The sequence below is a fragment of the Marmota marmota genome, unplaced genomic scaffold (assembly GCF_001458135.2).
Source record: "Marmota marmota marmota unplaced genomic scaffold, marMar, whole genome shotgun sequence".
Lineage (NCBI taxonomy): Eukaryota > Metazoa > Chordata > Mammalia > Rodentia > Sciuridae > Marmota > Marmota marmota.
In genome coordinates this window covers 14,279,420-14,306,036 of record NW_026000101.1, presented here as the reverse complement: position 1 = coordinate 14,306,036, position 26,617 = coordinate 14,279,420, and the positions used below count along the sequence as shown (strand labels likewise).

Sequence of the window (26,617 nt, the reverse complement as noted above, 5' to 3'; positions counted from 1 at the left end):
TTGTTTTGACCACGGCAGGTCCCACTTCTGGCCCTCTCCTCTCACCTCCTTTACCCTCTAGCCCCACTGGCCTGCCTTGGCCTTTCCCATCCTCCATCCCTGTCTCCCTTCTCTCGACTTGGCCGACACAGTCACCCTTCCCTGCCCAAGCCCCCTTTGATGTTCTTCCCAAACACGCTGAACTTTCCAACACTTGTCACATCCCATGCTTATGTGTTTGAACGGTGTGGACACTCACTTGGTGTCCTTTCCCCCATCTGACCATCAACTACATGAGCAGAGACCCTGACCCTGCTGTTCTCCCTGCCCTCTTCCCCAGCCGGGCCCTCAGCAGGTGTTCAATAAATGCTGAACAGTGATTGAGTGGAAGAATGGCCGAGCACGGGAGTGATGAGGTCCCACTGGCATTTCCAGAAGGATCTTTCTGGCTGCTCTGTGCTGAATGTTGGGAGGGAGAGGGTCAGAAGGATAGGACAACCATTGTGCCACAGCTGTGACAATACAGATGCTTCTGAATGAAAGATGGGGGGCATCCTGATAACCCTACTGTATGTTGAAAACAGCCTACATCAAAAACACACTTAATACTGGCCTTCCAGACATCACGACACAGCACCCCGGAGAATCTTGGTTGTTTTCCCTCGTGATTGTGGGAGCTGGGGCTCACTGCCACTGCCCAGCTTCTTGAAAGAGTGTCCTCCCAAGTATGGCTAGCCTGGGAAAAATTCAAAATTCAAAGTCTGTTTTCTACTTGATGCATGTTTCTTTCATGCCATTGTAAATGCAAAAATCATAAATTGAACCTTTGTAAGTCGGGTACCATCTGTACAACCACAAAAGATAGGGCCTCAACCAGTTCAGAGGAGATGGCTTGGGAGGTGAGACAACCAGGGCCTGGGGGGTGGAATGGGCTTGGGGGAGAGGGAGCCATGTGGCTGAGGTGTTGCATGAGGGAGAGGTCAGATGGCAAGATGAAGAGGGATCCATAGGAAGATGGAGAGGCTGAGAAGGTTTCCTTCTATTAGGTTAAATTGGGTGGGGCATGCCAGTAGGAGCTTAGGGGGACCTGGAAGTCTGAGGGCAGTGGTCAGAGAAGTCTGGGAAGGATGGTGATCTGAGAGTCACTCACATGGAGGTGAGAGTAAAGATAACATTACATTTTAACATTTTTTGCACAAGTGTTTCTAGCCATTTCTGTGAGCTAAGTTCCTGGGGTGGGGAAGGTGGGTTCAAGGGAGGTATCTCTGTCTGCAGGAACAGAGTCAGAGAACTTCCTCTGTCCCCACAGCTATCCTGGGCATGCACACGCTTATGAGCAACCAACAGTACTACCAAGCCCTGGGCAGCAGCTCCATTGTGAACAAGGAGGGACTCAACAGTGAGTACATGGCCCTGACTCCTGGTGGCTGCACCCCTCGCCTGGCCCCCTTACCCCCTCACAGAGGGCACCTTGGAGGAGATGAGTCCTCCTGCATCTTGCCTCCTCTGCTCACTGATGCACTGACTCTTTGCAGAAGTTCTAAAATCTTGTGTAGCCAAAACTATTCATCTTGTCCTTTGAATGTCCTGGAATTTTCTGTTTTGTTTAAAGAAAATGTCATAAAGTATTCTCCTACATTTTCTTCTCAACATTTGGAGATTCACTTCTTATGTTCAACTTCTTAATCCACCTGGAGTTCACATTTTGTGTGTGGGATGGGATTAAACTTTCATTTTTTGAATGAATATCTAATTATATCACATCAATGGTGACATTTATCCTCTCCCCACTGGTGTGAGGTCTTGCTTTTATCATCAGTCTCCACATACCCATGAGGGTCTGTTCCACTGATCCCTTTGTCCTTTCCTGGGACCATATCCCATTGTCTTAATTACTCCACTGCACTGTTCCAAGCTGACATTTGGACCCAAAGGGAAATAAAGGTGCCAGAAAAACAAGAACGCTTCCTTTGGGAAGATGTAGGCATTTCCTTTCTTCCCAGGCTTCATCATGTCCTCACCAGAGTCCACTGAGATAATGAGCATGGCGAGAAGGCCTATCCCTACTTATAGAGGAGGGCTGGAGGGTCAGAGTTTGAGAGGTTCACCCAGTTCTTTCAGAAAGTCAAAGCCAGAGCCCCAACCTCCTGGCTCCTTCACAGGGCTCCTTCTGGCACCCATGACGTACAGGCTTCCCAAGCACCGAAACTGCTGATGCTCCCTTTCAGGGTGTCCTTGTGTTGAAAGAAAGTTGTCCCTGTCTTCCTGTGAGCCACCTCCCTCTCCCTGGTCACTCTAGGTGTGATTAAACCTACACAGTACAAGCCCGTGCCTGACGAAGAACCGAACTCGACAGACGTCGAGGAAACACTGGAGCGGATAAAGAACAACGACCCGGAACTTGAAGAGGTCAACCTCAATAACATCCGGGTAAAGTTCCTTTCTTTCACTTCACCTGTGTGTGCGTGGGGTGGGGGTTGTCCATGTCACCTAGATACCAACAGTCTAGGCCTGTTTAGACTCTGGATGTTTCTGAATCAGATGGCACATGTCCCAGATGGGAGCCTCTAAGGGGGTGAACAGTGTAAACAAGTGCATCCCACGGTCCTGGTTTCTTTCTGAGCACATCAGGCCCAGATGTTCACCGTAGGTCAACCCAGCTTCCATCTGGAAACCTGCCATGTTTTTCAAAACGTAGAGATTTTCTGAGATACAAACATTGAGTCAGACACACGCTTTAGCACATGATCTCGAGGCTGGCAGAGTCCAGGGCCCACAAGGTTCATGGGCCTGTCAAGCCCTGGGCAGGCCCTGCCCCCAGCCATCACTCCTACCTCCTGCTGGATCATGTTCAGGCTCCCTCCAGCCTCATTCTACAGCCACAGAAGGGAGCTGTTGGCCCAGTGTCCAAGGAAATAGCTGAGCTGTTTGCCCTCATCTCTGTGGACCTCTCCCCGGGTGGCCATCAGGGCAGAGGAGGGACAGGTGGACCAGGAGCCCCACCCTGGAAAAGGCTGTAGGAGGAATGCCGAAGCGGGCACAGCTGCCCACCCACCTGCTCAGCCCCAGGCCAGCAGGATTAGTTTGGGGAGGTGTGGGGGTAAGACAAGAAGCCAGACCCCGGTCCAGGCTCCTCTTTCGTTTCTTCTCCACTTTCCAGTGTCGGCCAGCCCCTGGGCACAATCAGATTGGAAACCTGGGCCCCAGTGTTCTCCTCCACCTGGATCCCCACTCTGCTCCCTTGGGAGCTTAAGTGACACTCTGAAATGAGAGCTCAGTAAAAATACAGCCAGGCACTCTCTGCCTCAGTTGTGTGCGGGTGTCCCAAAGGGACATTGGCACAACTCAGAGTCATGCAATCTGGCAGCAAATGCCACTTGAGAGAGGCTGAGTGGCAGAACTCCCTGGGAGGCCTCTGTTAAGGGCTCAGACTCCCTCCAGGCCTCAGTTTCCCTGATCTGGTCCAACTGCCTCATGACACAGTTGTGTCTGTGGTTTTCACCTGAGGACATTAAAAATATATGTACCAGCTGGGTGCAGTGGTGCATGCCTGTCATCCTAGAAACTTCCCAGCCTGAAGCAAGAGGATCCCAAGTTCAAGGCCAGCCTCAGCAACTAACAGAGAGCCTATCTCAAAATAAAAGGGCTGGGGGTGTGGCACAGTGGTAGAGCACCCCTGGGTTAAACCCCCAGTATTACACACACCCAAACACACACACACACACACACACACACACACAACAATGCCCAGATTCTGATTTTATTCGTTTGGGATAGGCTCTGGTATTAGCAATTTGTAAATGTTCCCTAGAAATCGCCGATGTACCACCAGAGCTGAGCCTTCTGTGTAGATGTCTCTGACAGAGTATCTAGTGCAGCCCCCACTTCTGATTTCTAGAAATAGGCCCAGAGAGGGGAAGGAAGTTCCCCAAAGTCACACAGAGAGTCAGACACACTGCCAGGGGCTAAGGGATAGATCAGGCTCAGCCCTGCCCCTCCCCGCAGCCCTGAGCCCACTGCACAATGCAATGCTGCTCTCGTCTCTCTGTGTCTTGATTTTTAGCTTCTTCTCTGACTTTCACATGCACAGAGGAGAGTTGTGGGTTCTGTCTGAAAATTCAGAGGTGATTTTCTCAATTTATGTGCCAGAAATTTCTCCCCAAATCTTTGCCTTCTGGGACAAAATCCATTTCGCTTTCTGGCTAGGGACGTGTTGGGACTAGGATCCAGGCTGTATATGTCAGAGGGTGACTGCCCCAGGTGCCTACCCACCTGTCCCAGGTGGAGACTGCTGATCACCCTCTGCTGCCTTTTTCTCTGCAGAATATCCCTATACCTACCCTGAAGGCATACGCAGAAGCCCTGAAAGAAAACTCCTATGTGAAGAAGTTCAGCATCGTGGGGACCCGGAGCAATGACCCTGTGGCTTTCGTATGTACCTCTTCATTCTGCTGAATTGAAGTTGGGGGGGTCTGAAATTAGGGTTACGCTTGTGGCCTCAGGACCATCTGTATCCAGGTGAAAGAATGGCGCTAGGAGCCAGAAGGGAACACAGGTGGGACCACCATTGCCCAGTACTACCTGTCATCACCCCAGCCAATCCTCACGACCCCCCTGCTCTCAGAGGTGTGGGCCTCCCCACTCTGCACCTGAAGAACTAGAGTTCAGAGAGGTCAAGCAGCTTGCTTAGTCCAAGTCACAGAATGAACGAGAGGCAGACATGAGATTCAGATGAAGTCACGGACCCGTAAAGCCAGATCTGTCCACTCAGTACTTCACATTTGGGGCAAAGCTCTGCCCTCGCTGGGCCTGTTTCTCATTCCTAAACTCATTGTCTTCATCATTAGGTCCCAATGACCAATTTGATTTTCCCCCCTTGTCCTGAAAGATATTGCTGATTAAATTGTATATATTGTAAAATAACCATTAATTTAAAAAATATTTGATGCACATTTACTGAGAGCCTCAGTGTACTTAGCTCAGAATTAGGCTTTGGGAATTCAACTGTGACAGGTCTCAGCTCCTTTTTTTTGGTGATGCTGGGGATTAAGGGCCTTGTGCATGCAAGGCAAGCATTCTACCAACTGAGCTCTCCCACCAGCCCCTCAGCTCCCATTTCATGTACACACGGGTCCATTTGGCCATGCAGGCAACTAAAAGATAACAGCACAGTGTAACACCAGTAGCAGGTAAAAAGTGCAGGAATCAGCTTAATCCATTTAGTTGCAATAAGTTTTCTTCTGATTGTTAAAAAGAGGAGGGACAATTTTCTTCAATATTTTTGAAATGATAAAAAGAGCTCACAACATCCATGGCTGCCAGAGGGAACCTCTGGACTGATGACCTCTGAGTTCAGTGGGTCCTGAGTTTGTCTATGGTGACACAGCTGGCAAAGCCACATGCACCATACACTACTAGGGCATGGATCAGAAACCAGGCATGTCCATGCTGGCACTCAGCTCAATGCCACAAGTGTTTTTTGGGCACAGACTTTGTGCCAGACCGACAGCTGATATCAGCCTGTCTGTACCTGCAGACCCATTGTCGAATTCTGAAATGCCTCGTGCCAGTGGCTAAGCCAGGAATCCAGAGCCCTGTACGTGCCCTGCTGCCTGCCTTCACTCTTCCCCTGTGCCCTTCACTGTGATCTAACATGCAAGGGGTTAATAAGTGACATGACAGCCTCCAAGACCTACTCAGCCCAAGGCCTGGCCCCCCAGCCTAGTGCAGCTAACTACTTTGGTGATTAGGCCAGGCCAGGTCTTTCTGGGGAGCAGGGGCTGTCATAACGACACAGAGAGGACACAGGTAGGGCCCCTCTGGAAGAGCTAGCCTCTTCAGAAAACAGGTATGGTCATAGAGAAAGCCACCACCCCATCCTGGGGACACAACTAAGGTGTCATAGAGAAAGCCACCACCCCATCCTGGGGACACACTGAAGTGCCATGGGCAGGAAGGGGATGATTTTAGCATGGAAGATGTGCTGGGAGCTGAGCCTCTGCAGGGACAATGCCACACAGCAGGAGTTCCTGGCTCCAAGTGTCCCTTCAGGGCCCACTGATCACTGTGTCCCAGGCCTCTCAGCTGTTGGTGTCTTCTTTCCCCCATGACACATCGTTTCCACCAACTGCTAATTACCTCATTTCCTTTGGAGGCTCTGATTGCCATCTACAACCCCTGGCTGCATCTCTCTGAAACGTGCTGAGGGCCACCTGAGCCCTCCTCCAGCTGGCCCTGCTCCTGCCTCGTGGGGTGGTTTCCCAGCCTTCCTCTTCTGCTCCCTGGTGCTCGGAGAAAACAGTGACTCTTCAACAGAGCAATAGAGGAGAAGCTGGGAGTACACAGGGGAGGCTGAGCCTGCAGTGGTCACCCAGCGAATGTTGCCTGAAGCCCTACTATGTGCTGGGCTCTGCGTGGGCACTGTGGGCACCATGGGACACTGGGGCACGTTTTCAGCCCAAGGGTCTGATGGCAGAGACACACTAGGATAGAAACAACTGTGAACCTAGGAGCACAAGTTCCATGAGGGAGTTGTGGGTAAATCAAGAGGGCACAGAGCTAGCTGAGAGCCAGCAAAAGCTCTTACAGAAAGGGGCGTTGAGAATGGCCTTGAAGGACAGGCAGGGTTTGGACGAGTGAAGCAGAAAGAACGTTCCGGAGGCAGCGATGGCAGGTGAGGGGAATCAGTGGGAAAGCACTGAGCATGCGGGTCTGTGGGTGGCTCTGCTGGAAGAGGGCAGAGGAGGAGAGGCAGGCTGTGGAGATGGCGTAGATGTGACTCCATAGCATGTAGAGCCACCAGAATGGGAAGTTACACTCCATGTATGTGTGATATGTCAAAATTCACTCTACTGTCATATGTATCTGAAAAGAAAGAAAAAAAGCCCCACTGGGTGAGGGGGGCGACTGAAGAAAACAGGGATGTTTGGAAGTGGCCTTCGGAAGCCAGGGATGGTTGCAGGGGAGAAGAGACCCCTTCAGAGTCGTGTAGGTGGAGGAAGTTCCAGAGATCATCTGGCCTGCACCCCATGGAATTTGTGGATCCACCCACGAGGGGCTCCAGCCTGCCAGGGTGACTCACAGGTGTCCCTGCTTTCCTCCTGTGGTCAAGGCCCTCGCTGAGATGCTGAAGGTGAACAAGGTCTTGAAGACGCTGAATGTGGAATCCAACTTCATCTCCGGAGCTGGGATCCTGCGCCTGGTGGAAGCCCTTCCACACAACACTTCTCTGGTGGAGCTGAAAATCGATAACCAGGTAAGACGGGCAGGTGTCCCCGTGCCCTTCAGTAAGCACTCCTTGCTGATCTGCGTTTGTCAGCCTGCAGCTTCATGGAGCAGGTGCCATTGATTATGGAAGCTCCAGTGCCCAGCTGTGGGGACCCCACAGTCCACTGGTCCACGCCCTCCACCCTGGGAACCTCCTCGCCCATCATTTCTACCACGTGCTCAGCCAGCTTCTCCTCGAAACCTCCTCGCGATGGGGAGCTCATTCCTTACCACCCTCGCCCTTCACTCTTAGGCTTCGAGAAGATCCTTCCTTAGACTCAGACCAGCTGGCTCCCTTTCTATGCCCCGGTTGTTGGGTTTAGTTCTGTTCTCTGCTGCCCCCAGGACATCTGATCACAGATCTTGTAAACCACTGGATTAAACATCCCTGCTTTCTTGAGTCACCCCCGCCAACCCAGTGGGGCTTTTTTTCTTCTTTTTCTTTGTTCTTTTTAGATATACATAACAGTAGAATATATTTTGAATATCATATATACATGGAGTATAACTTCCCATTCTTGCAACCATTCTTGTACATGATGTGGAGTTACACTGGTGGTGTATTCATATATGAGCATAGAAAGTTATGTCTGATTCATTCTATTGTGTTCCCCATTCCCATCCCCCTCCCTTCCCCCCATTCCCCTCCCAATCCAGTGAACCTCCCCGCCCCCCGCCAGGCTATGCCCCCCATGAGAGAACATTTGACCTTTGGTTTTGGGGATTGGCTTATTTCACTTAGCATAATAGTCTCCAATTGCATCTATTTACTGGCAAATGCCATAGTTTCATTCTTCTTTAAGGCTGAGTAATGCTCCATTGTGTGTATATATCATTTCTTTATCCATTCATCTGTTGAAAGGCACCCAGGTTGGTTCCACAGCTTAGCTATTGTGAATCGAGCTACTATAAACATTGATGTGGCTGTGTCACTGTAGTATTCTGATTTTAAGTCCTTTGGGTATAAGATGAAGAGTAGGATAACTGGGCCAACTGATGGAATCATTCCAAGTTTTCTGAGGTATCTTCATACTGCTTCCCAGAGTGTTTGCACCAATTTGCAGTCCCACCAGCAATGTATAAATGTACCTTTCCCCCCACATCCTTGCCAACATTTTTTGTTGCTTATATTCTTCATAATTGCCATTCTGACTGGAGTGAGATGGAATCTCAGTGTGGTTTTAACATGCCTTTCTCTAATTGCTAGAGATGTTGAACATTTTTTCATATATTTGTTGACCATATTTCTTCTTCTGTGAAGTGCCTGTTCAGTTCCTTTGCCAATGGGACTTTTGATTGTCTTCACCATTCAAGTTACTCCCTGGGCACATCTTAGTTTGTCTTTATAAAGTTACTGTTTCTCTCTGATTTCTGTGGTTCCATCATTTATCTTTTGGCAGCTCTTACGGTCCTGACTTTCTAAGAGGAGGTTAATAACAAAAGTTGAATGTAACAGTAGCTTGTACATGGTTGAGGGTCTGCTGCGGACAGCTGTGTGCTACCACCTTGCATCCACTGTGTATGATCTTCACAGCCCTGCAGGATGTGTGTATTACCAACCCCAGTTTGAAGAAAAGAAAACTGCTCAGAGAGGGTTAGACAAGCAACTTCCTCAGGGTCTTAGTCAGGATTTGAACCCAGGTCTCTCTAACTCCAAAATCACACTTTATTCACTGCCACACCTGGCTTCCAACATTAAAATGCTTTCTTTTTTATGAACAGGGAACTCAGGGTTTTTTATTTTTTCTTCTTGTTTTTTCTTTCTCTCTCTCTCTCTCTCTCTCTCTCTTTTTGGTGTGTGTTTTTTTTATTTTGTTTTGTTTTTGGTACCAGAGATTGAACTTAGGGGCACTCGACCACTGAGCCCTATTTTGTATTTTATTTAGAGACAGGATCTCACTGAGTTGCTTAGCACCTTGCTTTTGCTGAGGCTGGCTTTGAACTTGCAATCCTCCTGCCTCAGCCTCCAGAGCCCCTGGGATTACAGGCATGCACCACCACACCCGGCTTTTCTTTTCTTTTCTACAAGAAACTTTTGAATGGATGTTGTGTAAATGTATACATAGGAAAAAGATTGGAAGGAAATACCACAAAATTATTAACAGTTGTTATTCCCAAGTAAGATTAGGGAGATTATCAGTACTTTAAACTTTTTTATTATAAAGTATTCAAACAGACAGAAAGTGCATAAAACATAAATACACCGCTTAACAAATCCTAACAGCTGTGTGAACTCTGTCCAGGCCAAGAACTAAACCTTGCCAGTTTCTAGAAGTCTTTGTCCACCTCTTCCCAGTCAGAGCCCTTTCTTTTTTTTTTTTTTTAATATTTATTTTTTAGTTTTTGGCGGACACACATCTTTGTTTGTATGTGGTGCTGAGGATCGAACCCGGGCGCACGCATGCCAGGCGAGCGCGCTACCGCTTGAGCCACATCCCCAGACCCCAGTCAGAGCCCTTTCTTTCCAAGCTCTTTTCAACTTGCTCCCACTTCTGTTCCTGCCTCCTGGAATGTTCTCTGACCCCTGCCCTCTTCCCTACCTGGAGAAACCTGTCTTCCTCGGCTTCAGCTAAAACCTCTCCTCTGCCCAAGTGATGTTCCAGAGCAGCTGGAATCAGCTGGCCAGGACTAACATGCAAGTCTCCTCCCAGCTCCAGTTCAGTGATGGCACAGGGCATGTTGGTACCTTGAAATCACCCTGCTGGACACCACCTAGCAGGGTAATGGAGCACTGCCACCTTCTCTCAGCCTTCATATTTCCTCTGAGCCTCTGCTCTGGTGCTCCTCCTCTGTGTCCCCCTAGCACCTCAGCTTCCCTGTAACCTCTCAGAAGCTGAGCTATGTCTGAGCTATCTCCATATCCCAGTGCTCAGCCCAGGTCCTGGTCCTGTGGGGGGGTGCTTGGTAAGCAAGGTCGCCCTGGGTGGCTGTGTGGATTGTTCACTGCATAATGAGGTGGCTGGCAAAGCAAAACGCAGTGCACAATCCACTCTCCAAGCTGGTGCCATGGTCTAGGGCTTTGTTTACCCAGAGAGGGCACTTTTTTTTTTTTTTTTTTTTCTAATTCATATGAAGAGCCACACAGGCCAGCAGCAGCCTTGCAGGGTGAACTCCCTGCTTGGGACACCTGGCATCTCTCTGTCACCCGTCCCAGCCCTCCCCCTCTCTACCCTTCCTACCCTCTCCCCTGATCACTGCTGACTCTGCTCTGTGAGGCAGGAGGGCCAGAGGGATGGAACAAAGGCATGCAGCGGGCTTGGCAGAGGCCCCAGACCAGGCCCTGGGCATGAATGCTCATGTGACTCCAGGCCCGGGCCAGGCAGGAGGCAGGGTCTCCCCAGAGTCTGCTGAAACCTGACTTCCCGGCAGAATGTTAGCCCTCAGCTACAGGAGCACTGGCCTCCTGTCATTGAACTGCCCATCTTGCCTGTCACTGCTGTCCCCCTAGAGCCCAAGACAGAGCCAGTGCTGACTGACCATTGCCCTCACCCCAGCTGAACACCCTGGTTGTAAGAACATTTGCTTCCCTGAGCCTCAGTTTCCCGCCTTGGAAAATGAGAATAATAAGAATCTACTTCTAAGGAGATGAATTCTGGTAGCTTTTAAAATCATTCTAGGTGATCTAGGGAGTTCAGACATTATTCTAAGGGTTAATTTACTGAGCAGGCACCATAAGCTCTTAGGAGCCATACGGAGCGCTTTGTATCCATTATCTCATTTAATGCTCACAATGGGTAGCTGAGGATACTGTGCCAGGCAGCCCTCCTCTGGGCCTGGGTCCCCAGAACCCCTCCTGAGATCCACTTCCACCCATTCCCTCTTGTCCCCCAGCAGCCCCAATGCTAGTCAGGCCCCCCATCTTGGCAGCCATAACCCCTTCTGCTCTCCCAGGCCTCAGTGCCCCCTCTACCCTAAGTCTCCCACAAAATGTCTCCCAGGCCTGGGCAAAGCCGGCTCCCCTCAGGTGCCTCAGTCCTAGACTGGGATGAGCCGGAAGTAGGACAAAGAGAAGGTGTTGAGTGGCCTCTGATTTATTCCTCATTCTTGGTTAGTCACTGAGGTCCTCAGAGGCCAGAGCTTTTGCCTCAATCCTTGTGCTTGTAACCTGTGTCAGTGAGACTCTGTCCTTTTTCCTTATACGGCCAAAGAAAGGAACTTGGGGAGTTCCACCCAGGGTGACATGCAGCCCGGCAGGCTGGCTCACAGAAATGGGGAACTTGGATTCTGAGGCTGTTTGTTGACTCAACCGCATCTCCAACGGCGATGTTGCCCTGACACCCGGAGAGGGTAGGAAGGGACTGAGCTAGGGCCAAAGAACACTGAGAAAATGTCCAGCCCACCTCCTTCTACAGGTAGGGAAACTGAGGCCCTGAGAAGGGATGGGACTTGCCTGAGGTCACAGATCAGGTTATCAGCAGGGCTGACTTGGAACTTTGGTATCCTGGCTGCATTTATGGACAAGAGAGACCCTGTCAGCTCCCAGGGATCAGACTCAACGGTCCAGGTGCCTGTGGGTCCTCGCCCAACTCATAGCCAAGTGGTGTTTCTCTGTCCTTCCTGATTCACCCTCCTAACTCCCAACCCAGCTGCCCTTCAGAAGACGTCCTCAGAACAGACCAAGCCTGAAGGCATGACTCTCAAATGAGAAAATGTGTAAGGCTTAGGGGATATTAGCCAGGTTTCCCACTTCTCCTTTCAATATCTGACAAGGAAGGCTGTGCTTAATATTTTGAAGGGAAACTAAAGGAAGTGGGTTATGTTTTCTTGCTTTTCCAGATCAGATAATTTGGTTTTGGCTTTTTTTCCCCCTAACTAAACATTATTTGTAAATGTATCAGCTATCTATAGCTGTGTAACAAATTATCCCAAAATTTAGTGACACAGCCTCAAAGTCCTGGCTTGAAACAAGAAACATGGATTAAGTCATAGCTTCTAAGGGCCAGGAATTCAGGGGCAGCTTGGCCACATAACTTCTCCCAGAGCAAGTGATCCAAGACAAAGAAAGAAGAAAGCCTCAAACGTCTTTATGACCCAGCTTTGGAAGTCACACAGTCTCTTCTATCATTTTCTGTTAGGAGGAAGTCATTAAGTACAACCCCTGCTCAAGGGCAGGGGAATTAGGCTCCACCTTTTGAAGGAAAGCTTATCAAAGAATTGTGCAGACATATTTTTAAATCACCATAGTAAAAATCACTCTTACTTTGTGCTACAGGAGTCTGGCCAGAAAGCCCTTTCTTACCAGCAGAGTTATACAAGGTCAGAGTAGGATGTCTCAAAGGGGTGATAAGCTCTACTCCCCGGGAGTGTGTAAGCAGAGCAGAACAACTTGGAAGCTCAGAGATGGAGAGAAGTTTAATAACAGCTAGGGTTCAGGACTCTGGTGTTGGACAAGATAATTCCCAGAGCTACTTTCTTTATATTTTCAGTTGTAAGTTATAAAGAAATGGCGAGTATTTGGCCAATCAAATGTACAAAGTGATATATATATATATTGTAGACGGACACAATATCTTTATTTTTATTTATTTTTGTGTGGTGCTGAGGATTGAACCCAGGGCCTCATGCGTGCAAGGCAAGTGCTTTACCACTGAGCTACAACCCCAGCCCACAGAGTGAGTTTCTGGCCAGGTTGGGATCTCAGAGCCACCAGCACCAGGTCACGGCTCAAAAGATTTGAGGCATTAATCATATCCTCTGATGATGACCCTCAGCCATGGTAAAGGTATGAGGACATGAGCTATCACACACTGCCAAGAGCATGCCAACTTTCATAGGTTGTTTAGTTTTAATTTGGTTTTTGTTTTTAGCAACCAAGCATCAGTTTTATTGCAAAAGCAACAGTAACAGACTTCTCCAAAGAGAAGGGGCCCCTGCAACTGGGAATCCCTTTCCCAGGCTATTGGCAGAGCCCTCGCAAGTTTAATTCAAAACGTGCCCACCTTTCAACCCAGCAATCCCATATCTTTACAGCCAGACTGTGGAATACGCGCCCCCCCCCTGCAAAGTCCACTGCCACCTTGTAACACACACAAAGCAACCTAGGTGGCCGTGAGGGCTTCCCAGGAGGCAGTGAAAGGACTGAGGCAGGTGGCTACGTACTAGATTTCCACCAAGTATTGAAGGAAACAGGCAAGTTGCAGAACAACAAATAAACTATGAATCCATTTAAAGAAAATGAACCAGTACAAGGAAACCATACCAACCCCTGCCTATTTGTGTCGTAAGTTTCCTGGCACAGAAACACACACCCCGCTGGCCATGGAGTGTGCTTCTGCAGAAAGTGGGTGGAGCTGGGAGGGAATGGTGTGACAGGGACTCATTTTACTCCAACTGCTGTAGAATCACTTGAGCTTTTAATGAGATTACATTTCTTCACAAGTGATTAATTCTCAAGCAAATCTGAAAGGAGGCAAGAGCTCTTCTCTGAAGGCCCTCTCCCTGGCCCTGCTGCCCAGAATCTGCTATGGCCTGTCCTGTCTGACCAGCCCTTGGTCTCTCCCCAGGGGCTTCTCAATGCCTTTCACCCACTGTCAAGGTCACCCTCCATTCTTTATGCCATCCAAGCAAGCTATTCATAGACTCACAGGACACAGGGCCCAGAGACCTTAAAGGTCATGAAACTTAAGTCTTCCCCATTCATGACAGTTTTAGGGATACCCTTAACAGAGGTGGCTGCCTTCTAGTTACATACCTCCAGGGACAGGCAGCTTGCTCGCTTACCAGGCAGCTCCGTTGGTGTATGGGCACTGGCAATGGTTAGACTGCAGTTCTGCACCAGAGATAGACTCCATCTGCCACTAATTTCTCTGTCAGTCCTCTGTCTGCCTTCTGAGCTTTCTGAGGCCCGAAGTGGCCACTGGCACAGACTCTGAGCAAACTGTCCTCATTAAAATCCTTCTTCTGCAGCTGACCAGTTCTGTGATTTCAGGAAAAAAAAATGCTTAATATGTCTGTATGCCACTTTTCTGTAAAATGAAAATTGTGATCAATAGGTATCTATCTATAGGTCGATAGTGAGGAGAAAATAGCTCATTTTCCCCTAAGTGCTTATGACATTGCTTGACACACAGCAATTACTAAATGATGTTGAAAAATAAGCTAGAGAGCTGAGTGACATGAGTGAGTCCTTCCAGTGGCAGAGTCCCTGGGGTCTGAGAAAGAAGCAAGAAAGAAGCTTCTTTAAAATCTTATCACTTATTCTAAGAGGTATGCACATTTTCTATTTTATTCCTTGATACAAAAATGATGGTCTGGGGAATGGGCAATGTTCTGGGTTCATTCTCTAGCTCCAAAACATAAAGGAAAGAAGGAAAGAAAGGAAGGGAGGAAGGAAGGAAAGAAGAAAGAAAGGAAGTTAAGTCAATCCACGATTAACACTCCAAGAAGATTGACCATGATTATCTAATGGATTCTGTACCTTCTGAGACACACAGATAGTCTGCATATATCCCAGATTTGAGAATCTGGGGCCTAGAGGATCCTCTGCAGCCTTTCCACCCCCAAGTCAAGGTCAAACCTTGGGTTTAATAAACCAAGGGAGTGCGGTGCAACTTCCATCCCAACATGGGCTCAGTTTATTCACCTCTAAGATGGAGAGGCTGGGACCTGCCTGCCTTGGTTGCCTTCTAGGCTGAAGGCAGGTAGAGTAAGGTGATTTGTGTCAGAGTACCATGTATGCTTGGATGGAGCCGCACAAAGGGTGAGAGTCGCAGAGACAGCCCTGCAGTCCCTGGCCACTGCTTCCTTAGGGCTGAGACTTGCCCATCCCAAGTTCCAGGAGCATCTTCCCAGCAAGTGACCTCGAGGACAGGCCAGTCTTACTGCTAGATGGGCTGGGCAGGGAGCTGCCAGTTCCTTCTTAGGTCCTAGATGGTCACTATAGCATCTGCCAGGCCACACCAGCCAGGGCCCACTCCTTGTGCTGAGTCTTCCAAGGATAGTCCCAAGCTCTTCCCAGCATTCTCAGGAGTGGTGCCAGGCAGGCTGGTGGAATTTCACCAGCATCTCTCCGCCCGCTGTGATCAGCTTTCCCGGCCCATTCTGAATGCAGACTAGCTCTGGTGGATTCAGAGACCCGGGAGAGCTCTGGCAAGGGTTCAGCTGCAGATCACACTTGTCTGTTCAAATGCTGAGCTGCTGTGTCGCTAAGTTGTTCCTCGTTCCTCCATCCACTCCAGTCCATCAGGTACTCTGTGCTGACTGGAAGTCCCCTGTCCAGAGCACCTCTGTCATGATGGGAATATTCTCTATCTGTGCTGAGCAGATATGGTCGCCACTAGACTCTAGCCATTGAGCACTTGCAATGTGACTAGTGCCACGGTGGAACTGGATTTTAAATTTTATTTTAATTATTTAGATCTAAAGAGTCACGTGTAGCAAGTAGCTACACATAGGACAGTACAGTTCTGGTTGGAGAACACATAGGCAGGCAGGTGACCCAATAAGGTGGATGGACTGTGCTACACATAAAGAGGGATGTCCGATGTGTCCCTTGCATGTGGAATGGAAAGGGATCATTTCCGGGGGTTAGGATCAGGAAGGCCTCAAGAGGGAGGGGGAATCTGAAGTAGGTTTAAGCATTAGGGATTCACAAACAGGGCTACAGAGGAGGGTGGGGACATTTCTTTTGGAGCAGGAGAGCATGTAAGCTTTAAGATGTAGATCTCCAGCTGCACCAGGCACCATGGGACAGGCCACCAGAGGCAAATAGGTGAGCAAGGAAGGAGAGAGAGAAGGAGGCAGGAAGTGAACTTTGCAGGCCCCCGAGGAATGGCGCTTTACTCCACCGGGTTATTGACGGAATGCTCTCAGGTCATGTGAGTCAGACACATGGCTAGGCCTGGAACACAAGAAGCTCTCAGTAAATAGCAGCAGTTACTGACAGTGGGGAGCCTCTGGATGTGGTTTGTGTGTTTCTGTTTGCTTTTTAGCCCTGGTTTTTAAATCACTTTTTAATTATGAGATCATTGTAGATCAGCATGTAGTCATAAGAAATAATAGAGCTGGGTGCTGTGGCACACGCCTGTAATCCCAGGGGCTCGGGAGGCTGAGGCAGGAGGATCACAAGTTCAAAGCCAGCCCCAGCAAAAGAGAGGTGCTAAGCAACTCAGTGAGGCCCTGTCTCTAAATAAAATACAAAATAGGGCTGGAGATGTGGCTCAGTGGTTAAGTGCCCCTCAGTGCAATCCCCAGTATCCCCTGCACCCCCCCATAACACACACACAAAGAAATAAGAGAGACCCGTGTGCTATTCACCAAGCTTGCCTCAGGGGGAATTGTGGTTTTGTGTCCCAACCAGCAACACTGATACAGCCAAGATACAGGGGCGATTCCATCGTCCACAGGAACCCTCATGTTGCCCTTTGATAGCTAAATGCACTGGTCTCCTCCTCTTCCTCCAAACCCCAGGCAGCTGCTCACCTATTTTCCATTTTAATGTTTTTGTCATTTTAAGAATGTTGTGTAAATGAAACCATATGGATTGGCTATGTACCACTTGGGATTGGCTTTTTTCCCATTTGGCACAATTCTGTGGAGATTCATTCATGCATGTATTGACAGGTTGTTCCTTTTAACTATTAAGTAGTATTCCATGGTACAGATATATCGTTTGTTTGACCACTTACCCACTGAAGGACATTTGGGTTGTTTCCAAGTTTGTCTCTTACAAATAAACCTTCTGTAAACATTTGTGTACATGTTTTATGAAAACATTTTATATCACTGAGATAAATACCCAGGAGTCCAATTCTTATATCATATGGCAATTGCTTATGTAGTGTTTTCCCAACTTTTGTCCAAAGTGACTGCCATTGTCCCATATCCACCAGTACCATATGAGTGACCAAGTTCTCTGCATCCTTGCTACACTTGGTGCTGTCACTATTTTTTTATTTCAGTAATTCCAGCAGGTATGTGGTTTTGATTTGTATTTCCACAATACATATCACATTCCTGTGATTTTGATTTGTGTTTCTACAATAGTTAAATGTTAAACTTCTTGCCATGTGATTATTTGCCATATGTGTGTCCTCTTCGTGAAATGTTTCTTCATATTTTTTCCTCATTTTTTAATTGGATTTTTTTAACTGTTGGGTTTTTAAAAATTGTCATATAATTCATATATACACAACTCATCCTTTTAAAGAGAACAATTCAGGGTTTATAGATTATTCACAAAGTTGTGCACCTATTACCATTAGCTAGTTCCAAAACATTTTTATCACTCAGAAAGAAACTATACCCAGCAGCTTTTACTCAATTCTATTCCATTCTTCCTCCAGCCCCTGGAAACCCCTCACCTCTTTTCTCTTTATATGGATTTACCTGATCTGGACATTTCATATGAATGGAATCCTATAATGTGTGATCGTTTTGTCTAGCTTTTTTCACTTACCATGTTTCCAAGGTTCATTCACATTGTAGCATGTAGCAGTACCTCATTCCTTTCAATGGCTGAATAATATTCCACTGTAAAATCTACCATATTTTGCTTATCTATTCATCACTTGATGGTATTTGGGTTGTCTCACTTTGGGCTATTATAAATAAGACTGTTCTAAGCATTCTTGTGCATGTTTTTATACATTTCTTTTCCACCTAGGAGTGTAATTACTGGGGTCATATAATAACTCCATTTTTATCTTTTCAGGGGAACTACCAAACTATTTCCCAAAGCAGCGGCACCAGTAGTATATCATGGTCCCGCTTTTTCCAGGTTCTTGCTGACACTTGTTATTGTCTTTCTTCCTATTACAGTTCATCTTAGTGTGTTTAAGGTGATAGGATTTTCTAAATTATTAATGATGATGAGCATCTTTTCAAATACTTACTAGCCAATTGTTAATCCTCTTTAGGGATATATCTATTCAAATATTTTGCCCAGTTTTAGTCATTTGCATCTTTACTATTGTGTTCTAATGTTTCTTTTATATATTCTGGATGCTCATACTGAACAGATGTACAGAAAAGTTTTTCCCATTATGCATTGTTGCCTTTTCACTTTATTGAGAGTATCTTTTGAAATACAAGTTTTAAATTTTGGTAACGTCCAATTTATCTCAATTTTTTATTTTAGGGTAAAATTTACACCTATATTTTTTCTAAGAATTTTATAATTTTAGTTTTTATAGTTACGTCTTTGATTCATATGGTGTGGGTCTAAATTCATTCTTTTACAATCTTTGACAGTACTTCTTGCAAAGACTCTTCTTTCATTGAATTGGCTTGGTGCCCTTTTTGAAAAAGCAGTCTTCATAAATGTATGAATTTATTTCTGGACTCTCAATTCTATTCCATTCATCTATATATCTGCCTTATGACAATACTACAGTATCTTAGTTATGACCACTTTGTAGTGATTTTGAAATCAGGGAGTGTGGGTCCTTCAACCTTGTTCCTTTATTCAAGATTATTTTAGCTATACTTGGCCCTGTGCATTTTCATGCAAATTTTAGGATCAGCTTTTCCATTCTTGCAAAAAAAGAAGCTGGAATTTTGATAAGGATTGCACTGACTCCACAGTTCAAATGGTATGAAATCTTCTGATCCATGAATTTGAGAGGTTTTCACATTTTTTGAGGTTTTCTTTAATGTCAATTTAATGCAATTTTGTACACTGAAAAGCATACAGGTCTTCTTTTGTTAAAATTTATTCCTAAGTGCTTTATTCTTTTTGAAATTATTGTAAGTGAAATCAATCATTTGTATAACTCTTATTTCTAATGTATAGATATACAACTCATTTTTGTGTATCACTTTTATATCCTGCAATCTTGCTGAACTCATTTGTTAGCACAAATTTTGTGTGTATTTTTTTTTTTTAAAAGCAACTCCTCTGCCATTCCCAGCTTCCTTACTGTGTGATGTTTCTTCACTCATAAGTTGAAGAGAAGTTCCTGGTTATCCACTGGCTTCCATATTGGAAACACCTGGGGAGTTTTAAAAAACACAGCTACCAGAGTCCCACTCCCAGAGACCTTGATTTTTATTAGCAGGGGTATAGACTGGACAGGGGAGTTCTAAACATCTATTTGGGACGAGATGATCTGGAGGTGCAAACATTCCTCCAAGGAGGAGCTGTTACCTGGATGCCTGCTCAGAGAAGGCTGTCGTAGGGCCATGGGAAGAGCCGCTCCTGGCACTTGACAGACCTAGCTCGATCCCAGGCATGTGCTTCTGCCCAGGCCACCATCTTATCCCTCTCTACTCCATTCCCTTGCTTTTGAAGGGAGGACTAAAATCCTCACTCACTCAAGGCTTCTGCCTATAGAGGTGGCTTAGGTCAAGGTGGTTTCTTCACACATGGAATGAATGGTGATTATTGTTCTTTTTTGATCAAAGAGCCAGCCCCTGGGCAACAAAGTAGAAATGGAGATTGTGAGCATGTTGGAAAAAAATGCAACGCTTCTCAAGTTTGGATACCACTTCACCCAGCAGGGGCCCCGGCTGCGGGCATCCAACGCCATGATGAACAACAATGACCTTGGTGAGTAGACATCTGCTTTCTGCCCTGCCCACCTTCTGGTCCTTCCCTCTGTCTATGTGGAATAGTTAGGGAGAATCCTGCTGACCCCCTCTGAGGGTCTTCTGGAGCACGCCTCCTTTTTTCATGCTGGTCATGTCTTCCTATTTTTCTGTTTGTGGCTCCTGTCCTCACCTAGACGGAGTTCTCTGGCTTCTGGAGCCAGGGCTGAGTCCCTCCTATCCACCCCACACCTCAGCACAGGCTGAGCCCAGCATACATCAGCATGCTGGCCAGAGGCAGTGAAGTTTGGGGGGCACAGGCTCAGCACGGGTCTTTTCCTCTCTGAATTCCTGGAGTCCTCTCCAGATCACACTGTCTGGCTTTATCCCAGGTTCCAAAGCTTCCAACCAACACGACTACCATAACCCTGAGCCTAGAAGATTTTACACTGCTTTGAAGGAAAAGTTGTAAAGTAAAAGCAGCTTACATTCATCTAATCTCAGTTAAAGGCATAAATTAGGGCTTTTTTTTTCCATAGAGAAAAATAAAGAAAATGTCAGTCTTTCTTGATGATGATCATCAAAAACATCAAGAGACACAAATAGATACACAAGATGAATGAATGAAAAGCTGGATGGATCATTCACTTCCTTCCAGGTGCCAATTGTTCACAAGCTCCATGGGTACTTATCTATTATGTATGTCCCTGCTGGCTGCTAAAAATCCTCAATATGGTGTATAATAAAGGGAGTCTGACTGACAAGACCACAGGAAAATAGAGGAAAAATACAAATCTAGCAGTGAGTCTGCATTGTTAACAGGGCTGATCATCATATGTGGCCCCAAATTTCATAAGATCACAACAGGAAAAAGACAAACCAAGTTATATTTACATTAATCTTACAACAAGTTATATTAATCTTACAGCAGAAGTAAAGGAAGGGTGAGTGTTTTTAAAAAGCTTCTTTCTGGGTGAAACCAGGGAATAAGTGTTTTAAAGGGCAGTGTCTTCAGTGAATTTTTCATCAAATTCACACCTGCTCTGCCCAGGTTCTTTCTAGTTTCCAGTCCTCAGTAAAATGCAAAGAGCCGAAACCTGAGGTACAAGTCACAGCCCAGGTATGTGGCTTCCTGGTGGTGATGAGGCAAGATCAGTGTGAAGGAGAATGGAGAGTGTGTAGGCGTGCAGGGGGCACGCCAGGGCACCACAGACCATGTGCGAAGATGACCACAGAGCTCAGGCACAACTCACACTGGGCACAGCTGTCGATCAAGTCCCTCATCTCCATGAACACCTCCAAGTGCTGTAAGAACGAACTGGGTTTTGAAGACACTGGTTCCTACTCTTTAGCATATCACACTCAGGGGCTGTTCATTCATTGCTCCCTCCAGAGGCCACTTTTTCTAAGAACCTCAGGTCTGGTCTCTTAGTTTACCTAAGAGAAAAGTGCCCTTGTTTGAAATTAAATTAGAACACACACAAATAACCAAGCATCATAATCATGATTATCATATCACAGAGGTGACGACTGAACTGAGTAGTTGAAGGCCCCCGTAGGACTGTGATCTGGCTGCAGACTTGGCATTTTAAAAGCCTCCAGTCTTATTCTAGAGAATAATCTCACATTTCCTCCTCCTAGCTAAAGATTAAGCTTCTTCCGTGCCCTTTAATGCCTGTTTCTGGGTTGATTCAGCTTCTGTCTTCCATAGTGTGATGGTCTAGAGATTTATCTTTTTTGATGATCAGAGGTCAGGGGTGCTGCAGGGGGCAGAATCATCTAGAAGCTGGACAAAGGACTGTGAGAATTCTCTCCCAATCCCGAGTCCAAAAGTCAAAACTCAGGGTCTCTCAGAAGCCATTCTGAGTCTAGAATGCTGGAACCTGAAGGGACGTAGGGCTCAGTCCCCAAATTAGCTTCTGGAGAAACTGAAGCCTGGAGTGGTCAGGGGGATGGAGGCCCTGGCTCAGGCAGGTTACCAATTGTTAAGTTACAGCAAGCATTTCTGAAGACTTTGGTGTGCCCAGCACTGTGCCAGGTGACATTAGGGGCAGCAGAAAGGTCAGTTCTCTGATTCAAGAAGTTTTACAACCTTTTAGGGGAAAAAAGACTCAAAGCCATGCCTAAAAATCAAGAATGTCTCCAAACTCTGTCCAAACAAAGTGAGGAAATGATTTATGAGGCCAGAAGCCAGTTAAGCAAAGCATCCTGATGGGGTAGGGCTTTAGCCAGCCTTGAAAGGAAGGGCTGGGTTGCTGGGGGAGGGCGGGAGGCATCCTTGCAGGGCTCTAGAAAGTGTTGGGACTGCCTACTAGGGTACTTAGGAAAGGCTGGGAGCCAGTCTATGGGGTGGCAGAGACAGGAAGATCTAAAGGGGTTGGAGGAACCGTAACAGGGAGTTAGGCCTAGAAGGGAAAATAGTCACAGAGAAGGAAGGGAAGAGTGTTCAAGCACGGGGTATAGCATGAGCAAACAGTGGGTGGTGTTCACAGGAGCAGGGCTGGTACATGTTGGGGGGGCTGGGGCCCCCTAAGCTCAGGCTGTTGGTAATGAAAGCAGGCGGAAGTGGGAACTGTGGCAGTTTGCTTGCAGGGGTGTCAGACAATAAAAATGGGCCTCTGGGTTATCCCAGGGAACTGTGTGCAGCTGCTCCCTTGGGGTGTCCCACAGACAGAATCAGAACCACATCATCTCAGAGATTACAGGCCACATTTGAAGTGCTAGCTGGCAATATCAATTTCTAGTTTTAAAAGCAAATTTGTGCCCATTTTCTAATTTTTGTAAGAGAAATGCTTCTGATTTTGATGGTGCCTTGGCTCCTGCCTGCACAAGAGAATCCTGATTCCCTTCCCAACACTGTCTTCCTCCTTGCTTTCAACCTGTGATCTTGCAGCCAGGCTTCCATGTTTTCAATTGGGTGCTTTTACCATGAAAGCCTCCTGTTGTCCTTAGGGCTCTGGGGGCTCAGCAGAGCTGCAGCAGGGAACAGAGCCAGGAAGGGAACAGGCCCCTCATGGGTCCCTAACACTTGGCCTAACTTGGGGCCTTGGGGCTTTGCTTGCCTGTGAGTAGGTGGACTCCTCCCTGGGGGATATTCGGTCTCCAAGGCTCCCATTTCAGTCTTACTGCAGACAGGTGGGCTGCCTGGGACTCATGAGGTGCATTTTTGGTCTTTCTCCCACTGTGTGCTGATCTCTCAGGAGACTGTGTGGGTGGAGGACACCGAGGTGGAGTGGATATCAAGGAGCAGCTGAGCTATAGACCTGCGTTTCCCACAGCAGTGCCTCAGATGACTCCTGTCTCCACTCTATTTATAGCTAAGGCCAGGCCAATGTGGACCCCAGGCCCTCTAAACCTGCCACTGGAGCTCTTTCCACTTAACAAAATCTGAATTGCAGCCTCCAAGTTAAGGCAGTGGTAGAGAGGGGATAACATGTTCAAAAGCAGAGAACGTACTTCCCCGGAAAGTTGTTCATCCGCTGCATTCTGAAGGAAGCCCCCCCAACCACTTTTTATTTTTTAACTTGTTCTTTTTAGTTATATATGATAGTAGAATGTATTTGGACATATCATGCATACATGGAGTACAACTTCCCATTCTTGTAGTTGTACATGATGTGGAGTTACATGGGTCGTGTATTCATATATGAACACAGGAAAATTATGTCCGACCCATTCTACTGTCTTTCCCATTCCCAAGCCACCTCCACCTTGGGTGTCCAATCCAGTGACACCCCCACCTATTGTAAGTCAGCATTTGCATATCAGAGAGAACAGTCAGCCTTTGTTTTTTTGGTATTGGCTTATTTCACTTAGCATTCACTTATGCACAAATGCCATAATTTCTTTTTTCTTTATGGCTCAGTAATACTCCATTGTGTATATATACCATGTCTTCTGTATTCATTCATCTGTTGAAGGGCACCTAGGTTGGTTCCATAAATTAGCTATTGTGAATTGGGCTGCTATGAACATTGATGTGGCTGTATCACTATAGTATGCTGATTTTAAGTCTTCTGGGTATATGCGAAGGAGTGGGATAACTGGATCAAATGGTGGTACCTTTCCAAGTTTTCTGAGGAATCTCCATACTGCTTTCCAGAGTGGATGTACCAATTTGCAGTCCCACCAACAACATATGAGTTACCTTTTCCCCCACATCCTCACCAACATTTGTTACTTGTGTTCTTGATAATTGCCACTGTGACTAGAGTAAGATGAAATCTCAGAGTAGTTTTAACTTGCCTTTCTCTAATTGCTAGAGATGTTGAACATTTTTTTTCATATATTTGTTGACCATTCATATTTCTTCTTCTGTGAAGTGCCTGTTTAGTTCCTTTGCCCATTTATTGATTGGGTTATTTGTTTTGTTTTTGGTGTTAGGTTTTTTGAATTCTTTGTATATCCTGAAGATTAGTGCTCTACCTGTGGTACAGGTGGCAAAGATTTAAGGAAGCCCTAACAAGCACCCCAAACAGTGCAATAACAAGCACCCTGAAACCAGTTTTTAAAAGTTTGATTATAAATTGACAATATATGATTGTATATAATTATGGGGTACAAAGAGGTGTGATGATTTAGGAATATGAAGTAGAATAATGAAATCGAGCTAGTTGACCCATCACTTGTCATACCATTTTTTTTACAACATTTGAAATTCATGATCTTAGCAATTTTGAAAGGTACAATACATTACAAAAAGTATGTTCACCAAGATGTGTAATAGGTCTCAAACAAACAAAAAAGTCCAATTCCTTCTGAGACTTCAGGCCCCTTGGCCATCAGCCCTTGTCCCTCCTGCTACCCTACAGCTTTTGTAACCGTCATTCTACTCTCCACTTTTGAGTTCAATTGTGAGAACATATGGGATTTATCTTTCTGTGCCTTGCTTATTTCACATAGTGTAACATGTTCAAATTCCATACATGCATGCATGGCAAATGGCAGAATTTCATCTTTTTAAAGGCCAAACAATATTTTGTGTGTTTGTGTGTGGGTGTGTGTGTGTGGGTGTGTGTGTGTGTCCATCCCACATTTTCTTTACCCTTCATCATTTGATGAAATTTTAAGATGATTCTGTACTTGGCAATTAGGAGTAGTTCTGCAAGGAACATGGGCATGAAGACAACTTTTTGACAGATTAAAAATCTTCTGGGTAAATACCCAGAAGTGGGATTGCTGAATCCCAAATCAATTTCTTCATATTCCCCCATAACCATCTCAGGAAAAGAGTACTACCTTCCCCACAATCACCCGTGCCAGAAATCTGGACCTCTTCTGCCCTGACTACTGCCAACCAGTCACCTCCTCACTGACCCCAACACTGGCCTCTCATGGAGCCCCATCACATTAGCTTGGGCTCTGGCAACTTCTTCAGCCTCCAGCTCCTGCAGGCAGCACTTATCCCAAAGCTTGCCACCCTATTCTCCTGCGTCGAACCCTTGCTGGGCTCTCACTGTTCCCAGGCTCAACTCCTTCAAGAGGCTCCCACAGCCCTAACATGACATAACTGTGTCAGGCACTGTTCTGAAGACTTCCCATCTTACAAACTATGTTGTCCTCCCCTCTACCACACACTATTATCATCCCTGTTTTTGCAGTAAGGAAACAGGTCTGCAGAAGTACAAAGTATATCCCATGGTTCATGGGCAGACCTGGGATTGGAACTAGCAGTCTGTGTCCAGAGCTGTATTCTGGAACTCACTGGAGACCATCCCATCAGGAGGCCTGGCCTTGCCTTGCCTGATGAGGTCCTGCCAGACTCAAGCCATCCTCTTGCCATGCTATACCACCCATTCCAGGTACTTTGTGTGCCCCCAAGTGACTCAGAAATAAGCTTAAAAGGGTCATTACTCCTAATGCCACGTACCTTTCTTATCCTCTGCCATTTCATTCTTTACGATTCAACTGACCTGTTACTGCCCATCCTGGGAAGGTTGTAGCACTCCATTAAAGTACCTTTCACATCTCACAGTACTATGCTGGAGAAACTGTAAATTTTTCTGTTACTATTGATACATTTTGGCCTGTTACACTGTATCATGATCATAGGAGCACTCAGTAAATGTCACTGAATTACATAAATGAATAGAAAGTGCTTCTTAAGGACATCAAAGACATGATTGGCAAGTTCAATTGGCCAAAAGTGGGAGTTTGGCAGCGGGATGGGGGTGTTCCTGGTAACTTGAGATTGCTTCTGGATCTGACAATCAAAGATTCTCTGGTTGCTGTGATGACAGGTAAGGAGGAGTTTAAAGAAAGCCTTAAGATTGAGTTAGAGGATATTGAAAGTCTTGGCTTTGACCCCCAGCTGTCACTTAATCACTGTAACTTGGGGCAAGTTACTCCCCTCTCGGCCTCATCATTAAAATGGAAAAAATAATACCTGAATAAACAGGACTCCCTCCTTTCTCCAATGCTCCAAGTCTGTGCCTATGGATCTAGACCAGTACTGAGGGCAAAAAATAGAAAAAAAAAAAAAAAAGTATATGGGTCCCTTTTTATACCCACAGCCATGGGCTAGGGATTTGTTTTTGTCCAGGCTCCTCCAATGGCTCTTCTCCAGGAGAAGGGAGCTGGTCTTCCTTGTGAGAATCAGATGAGACAGGGATATGTAAGCTCTTTGTTGATAAGGCCAAGTTGTACTGAGGGAAGAAGTGCTAGATGGACTCAAGATGAGTCACAAGCCACAAACATGCACTCTCTGCCATACTTTCGTCATCTGTAAAATGGGGATGGCATGAACATCGCAGGATTGCTGGAGGGGCTTCAGTGGGCTGTGAAGTGTGAGGCCAGAGGACAGCCCTGCTGGGTTTGCTGGTAGCTAACTTGGCGATGCTTCAATGGCTGGTTCATAGAAACTCTGTTCGCTTTGTACAAATTTCTTTTTTTATTTTTAGGACTGGAA

General features: G+C 46.5%; 1 protein-coding gene across 4 annotated transcripts in view; it reads left to right on the top strand.

Moving 5' to 3' along the window:
- The window catches only part of Tmod1 (tropomodulin 1), a 76,033-nt gene that overhangs the window by 46,773 nt on the left and 2,643 nt on the right, over window positions 1–26,617 (top strand). For all 4 annotated transcript variants that reach the window (XM_015492286.2, XM_048783324.1, XM_048783326.1 and 1 more), the window contains 5 exons: window positions 1,289–1,378; window positions 2,279–2,409; window positions 4,303–4,410; window positions 7,091–7,234; window positions 19,588–19,732. In XM_015492286.2, coding sequence (XP_015347772.1) covers window positions 1,289–1,378; window positions 2,279–2,409; window positions 4,303–4,410; window positions 7,091–7,234; window positions 19,588–19,732 — 618 coding nt within the window. The remainder of the gene's footprint in view (window positions 1–1,288; window positions 1,379–2,278; window positions 2,410–4,302; window positions 4,411–7,090; window positions 7,235–19,587; window positions 19,733–26,617) is intronic.